Source organism: Rhopilema esculentum, chromosome 11 (genome assembly GCF_057945365.1).
Source record: "Rhopilema esculentum isolate cy_ngs chromosome 11, ASM5794536v1, whole genome shotgun sequence".
NCBI classification, from domain to species: Eukaryota; Metazoa; Cnidaria; class Scyphozoa; order Rhizostomeae; family Rhizostomatidae; genus Rhopilema; species Rhopilema esculentum.
Window position 1 is genome coordinate 4,798,696 of NC_142825.1, and position 6,231 is coordinate 4,804,926.

At 38.5% G+C, this 6,231-nt stretch overlaps 1 protein-coding gene across 1 annotated transcript; it reads left to right on the plus strand.

The window, feature by feature from the left end:
• Positions 1 to 537: 537 nt before the first annotated feature.
• LOC135691482 (uncharacterized) lies at positions 538 to 1,987 on the plus strand. Its single transcript, XM_089111225.1, has 2 exons — positions 538 to 718; positions 813 to 1,987. Exons 1-2 carry the CDS (start codon positions 538 to 540, stop codon positions 1,985 to 1,987), a joined length of 1,356 nt encoding a protein of 451 aa, XP_088967351.1.
• The last annotated feature ends 4,244 nt before the right edge of the window (positions 1,988 to 6,231 follow it).

Here is a 6,231-nt window from a genome sequence, read left to right on the forward strand (position 1 = left end):
GGGTGTGCTGAGCAATCAAGTTATGGCAAACACAAGGTTAGAAGAATATCCAACAAGATTACGGACGTGAAGGAGTAATTTAAAAACACTCAATAGGTTACATCATTCTTAACAAGAGGTTGGAGAAACCAGTTCATCCATGGAATGCGTTCTCACAAGTAGATTGTGACAGAGATTTCACACCTGCAAATATCATCTGAAAAAGGCTTTAAAAATAAAAAAACCAAAGACAAATATTCAGACAAATAACACAGAAAACTTTTACATATTACGTCAAAAATTAATAAGAAGTAATTGAATCAACACAAGCTATGGAAGGGATAACGTTAATGAGATCTTTAGCAATTACAGTTAAAATAAAGTTCACGAAAAAAAATTGAACATTGCAGATGACTGAGGAGAATAGAAGTCAGGTCAGGCTCCAAGTCTGCTATGAGTAAAATGTAACCTCGTACTACCTGCCTCATAGTCCTACACCCCTGAGAAATCTAGGGTGCAGGCAACTCACCAATCCGCACTGAACCATCGTGGTGAGTCATGGTTCACACCCACAACATGAATACACGCAACACACAACGGCCCTCAGTCCCCGGCAGCCGAAAGGCAGAGGGTGCTAAGAATCCCCGGGTTTCAAGAATACAATTAAATATTTGCACCTACAACGTGAGAACATTGAAAGATCCAGAGAAAGAGAAGGAGCTAGAGCAAGAGCTGATAGGTTTCAAGTGGGACTTTCATTGGACTGTCAGAAACACGAAAGAAAGGAGAGCAACTGAAACAGTTGCAAAGTGGGCATGTGCTGTACACAATAGGAGGAAACGAATCTGTTGGAGGAGTTGGCTTTCTGGTCAACAAGAACATCAAGGACCGAGTTATAGAGTACGAAGGAGAGACCAGCAGAGTGACGTCGCTTACACTGAAAGTGAACAGCAAATACCAACTACAAGTAATACAAGTGTATGCGCCAACATCGAGTCACAATGATGAAGAAGTTGAAGAGCTATATGAGGAGATTGGAAAATCAATGGAGAAGAATAAAAGTCAATACAAGATCGTAATGGGTGACTTTAATGCAAAGGTTGGACAACATCATCAAAGCGACGGAGGGACAGTTGGAAATTTTGGTCTTGGAGAAAGGAACGAAAGGGGAACCAGACTGATGCAATTCGCAAAATCAAAAGGTTTGAAGATCGGAAACACCTTCTACAGGAAGAGGAAGATCAGAAAATGGACCTGGATAAGTCCAAATGGCGAAACCAGGAACGAGATCGATTATATTTTGGCAAATAAAAACATGATCCAGAATGTCAATGTCATAAAAAGGGTAAACATCGGTAGTGATCACAGAATGGTCAGAAGTAAGATCAAAATGAATACAAGACTGGAAAGAATGAAAATGATGAGACCAAAAGGAGTGAAAGTAAACATCAACGCCCTGAAACAAAGAGAGAATGAATTTCAACTGAAGTTGCAAAATCGCTTTGAAGCCTTGCAAGAAGAGGACAGTGTGGAGGAAATGGCACTTAACATCACAAAGACCATTAAGGAATGTGCTATGGAAACAGCAGGAAAAGAGGAAAGACGGCGAGAGGAGAAGCTCAAGCAGGAAACTAAAGAACTGCTAAAAGAAAGGAGAGCAATGGCAAAGAAAGATCTGAATGACCAAGAGAGAAGAGAGTACAACAAATTATGTCAAACCATCAGGAAGAGATTGAGAGAAGATCTTAGAGTGCACAACACCTTGCGAGTGAAGGAGGCAATTGAGAGTGGGAAAGGATTGAAAAGAGCAAAAGAAAAAGAAGGCTGCAGGGTTCTTATACCAGCATTGAAAGAGCAAGATGGAACCGCCATCACCAACAGAGAGAGAATTCTTGAGAGGTGCGCAGAATTCTATGAAACGCTATACAAAGATGCAGCCCAGAACATCAGAAAAGAAGAAGTAGAGGTGTACCACCAATCCTTGATAGTGAAATCGAGCATGCCATAAAAGGTATGAAGAATAACAAAGCACCTGGAGAAGATCAGATTGTGATTGAAATGCTCAAAGCCGGAAATGAAGTTGTGAGATCAAAGCTGAGAACACTCTTCAATAGAGTGATGACGGAAGAAAAGATACTCAACGAGTGGAAAAATGCCATTATAACACTCATATTTAAGAAGGGAGACAAGAAAGACCTTGCTAATTATAGACAAATCAGTTTACTCTCCCAAGTCTACAAACTCTTCATGAAGATCTAGAAGAACAGGTTGAATAACAATCTGAGTGACCACCAGCCGCCAGAACAAGCTGCCTACAAAAGAGGTCATTCAACCATCGACCATCTGCAGTCAGTCGTGCAAATACTCGAGAAAACCAATGAGTATAAAATACCCATTCATATGGCGTTTGTAGACTACGAAAAAGCCTTTGATTCTGTACTGCACAAGGCTGTTTTTGAAGCGCTAAAACAGCACAGCATAGAGGAGAAGTACATCAACATCCTGAAAGAGACATATGATGGAGGCACTGCTCAGGTTCGGAACGAATCACTTAGCCGAAAGATTAAGATCATGAAGGGAGTGCGGCAAGGAGACACCTTGTCACCAGTGATGTTCACAGCAGCGTTGGAAGAAATATTCAGGAGAATGGAAGTTGAAGTGGGAATTAACATCAACGGAGAGAGAATGAACAACCTGAGATTTGCAGATGATATCATCTTATTTGCAGAAAAGGAAGAGGATCTCAGCAAGCTGCTCAACGATCTGAACAAGGAAGGAAGAAAAGATGGCATGAAAATGAACAGAAAGAAAATGAAAATCATGTGCAATGAAATAGCTAGGAAAAGGAGAAGGAAAGGAATAATTGTGGATGGAGAACAACTGGAGGAGGTGGATGAGTACAAGTACTTGGGAAGACTGCTAACACCAGGAAATGAGATGGCGAAAGAAATAGACGAGAGAGTAACATCTGCTTAGAAGAGATTCGGACAGTACAGCACGTTTCTGAGAGATCAAAGAATGCCCATGTGTCTCAAAAGGAAGATCATGAACACTGTCATACTGCCATCAATGACGTATGGAGCTGAGACATGGTCACTTACCAACCGCCAAAGAGAGAAACTGGCAGTCACCCAGAGGAGCATGGAACGATCAATGCTGGGTGTTACGAGGAGAGATAAGATCAGGAACGAAGACTTAAGGTCAAGAACAGGGGTGAAGGATGTCATCGAGAAAGTGATTGAAGCCAAAGGCAAGTGGGCAGGACATGTAGCACGAATGAAGAACCACGAATGGGCTAAGAAAACGACAGAATGGACTCTGTGGGACAGGAAGAGAGGAAAGGGAAGACCAAAGAGAAGATGGAGAGATGAGATCGAGCAGAAGGCAGGCAGCACGTGGACCCAAAGTGCCCAAAACCGTGATGAGTGGAGAAAGATGTGGAGGCCATCCGCCAGCAGTGGTGTGACAGGCTAATGATGATGATGATGATGATGATGAGGAGAATAGGTTGGAAATGCAAAATGGATGACTGAGTCTCAAATTACCAAAGCCATATGCCAAAACTGGGCACAATGTACAAACAAACAAAGCAGATATATGGTAAGAATATTTTTTCAAGGTATATTAAAGCAAAGTATAGTACAACCATCATGAAGAAGAAAATGATATTGCAATATGGACGGCGTACATAGGTAAAACTTCTGACAAAGCAATGGGAGGAGAGCCTCTGTAATTCACAGACCCAGAGAATGACCGACAATCTTGAAATCAAAATTAAGGGCTGCATAAAAGAAAATGAGATATAGCAAAGAATGAAATCGAACGAGATCGCAGATCGATCGAGACCATTGGCAGATTTTAAAAAATTAAAAGGTAAATTTGTATATAAAGTGAAGAAAATCAAGAGGAAAGATTTCATCAAGTTATTTGAAAGTCACCGTGAATAGATTCAAATCTAAGCGCTTTTATTGGCAGAAAAAAAGTTTGGGTGTATTTATCATTTAGTAAGCAAACCGTTTTCTGCTTTATTGATCCCACAAGGCGCATCACAGAAAGCTTACTATTATACTTGAGAAGCTTGACCTTGAAATATTTACTGGGAACAAAAAGCTTGAGTTGAATTGATAGAGAATCTAGGGTTGCATAAAAAAATATAGCAAATGAGATGTAGGTTAATGTTCAGAGCTGTTGCCAAACATATGTCAGTGAGATTTAGGTCAGTGTCAAATGCTGAAGTAGTCACATGTAAATTTCTCACATCCAATGAGCAGATGGCAAAAACTAAAGATCCTTTTAAAAAATGTAGCCAAGGAAATGCAAAGAGACAGAAATAAGGCAAATATAGAGGTTAGATAATCGCAGAAATAACATCAAAGAGAATTGCAGATGTGACAATGAAATAAAACGATGAACTAGTCTCAAAAAGAGCACTCACAAATGGAATAAGACTTCAAATATAAAGGATGCTATTGACAGACAGAGAAATATATGCTAAATTCCTTTGTGTGGGTATCAATCTTCAAATATCTCTAGAAAAATGGTTAGAACACTAGCAGCTCTTGAAATATGGTAGAATTTTGTAGGATATTTTTGATTTGCAGCATGACAGAAGACAAATTAAGAATAGCAAACAAGAGAAAACGGTAAGTAAATTATTTTATAACTGGAAAATAAAAAAGAAACAGAAAGGTTTACAAAAAATAGATATTGAGAAGTAAACGAGACATGCTTTTGGGGAAAAAAATGATTGCCAAAGCTGAGATAAATAAGAAATCTCGAGAGAATATAAGAATATATTTTAAAAGAGAGGACACACAGGAAGAAAAGTATACATGAGTATTCGAGGGTCTTTACCATGAGCCACACCAAAAAGCAGTGCTGAGGCATTGACGGACTGTGCACCATCCTAGAAAGCAGTGGAAGGTTGAAGGAAAAAAACAACTGCCACCTCAAACAGTTGGCGGTAGACCGGATTTACCCAACATCAGGGCTCATCAGTACAGCTAGACTGAATGAGGACCTAGAGCTGACCTAGGTCTAGAAATTAGGATACATCAGGTTCTTCTTTGAAAACCTTAAAGTAACAACACCTTCTCCCCCTCTAATAAAATCCCCAAACAGCGATTGAACGAAGGTAATTAGCGCTTGAGGCCAGAACTCAGTTCTAAAGGTGCCTTCCATATTAATTAGCAAGAGAGGTTGCTTTTTTGTCCAACACTTGTCAACTTGTTAACTACAGCAAGTTCTAATAGAGCAACAAACTCTTTTTCGTTTCTTAAAAGGATCACCATTTACTGATCATCCAACTGTTTTTAGCTTTATCTGGAAAAGCCAGAGTTTATCGTTAGAATAGTAGATCTAAATGAAATAAATTGGCTCTTGTGGATTTGTTTTATATAAAGAAATTTTTCAAAGACAGATTCACTGGTTATGGGCGGTGTGTGACCCCCAATATTTATGTGTTCTTTGGCAACACTTGGTAAAAATCACTTTTTCGTAGTCAGTTGTAATCAAATGATGCAAAATTAATTTCATTAATCTTCTTATCTTCCTCATCATTAATTAAAAAAAGAATTCAAAAATGGTAGTTTCAATCATTTTTCAGGCAACGTAAGGGTGTGGCATCAAAATCCAATCATTATCTTACACCCCAATTGTTGCAGCTAAAATCAGTCCCTGAAATTATATCACTTTAACCTATAACATGGTTCACATGGTTCACAGCAAGTCTTTCAAACTGGCAAGTTATTTTGTATAATAAATGAAATAAAATTCATCTCTGGATTTTCAAATTTGATGTTTAATAAAATTTTGCTAAACAAGCTTTTTCCTCATCTTCATTTCCCAATGCATTTTCAAAGAAAATTTTTGGATTTGAAACTTTCAAGCTTAGGGTAAGAATACATTTTCATGATAACAAGTAAAACATTTTTTGGATTTTCTTGATTTTTGCAAGTAAAAGCAAGTTTTAGGAACTGCTTTGAAGTTTTATAGGAGCCCCTTATAAACACAACTTGGGTAATTTTTTGGCACAGTTAGGCCCATATAAATTGGTAAATTGTCAACTAGTAACTAGCAAATTAATACAGTAAATATGTCAAAATAAAGCAAAACAGTTTCCTTTTGTTCAATCAAATCAATGCTAGGTAACAAGAGAGGCAGTCTTTTTCATAAAAGCAATTATTCTCCTTATGAGGCCATTTTTACTCAAATTCTGCAAACTCATGTCCTTCCTCGGCCATCACAAAGACC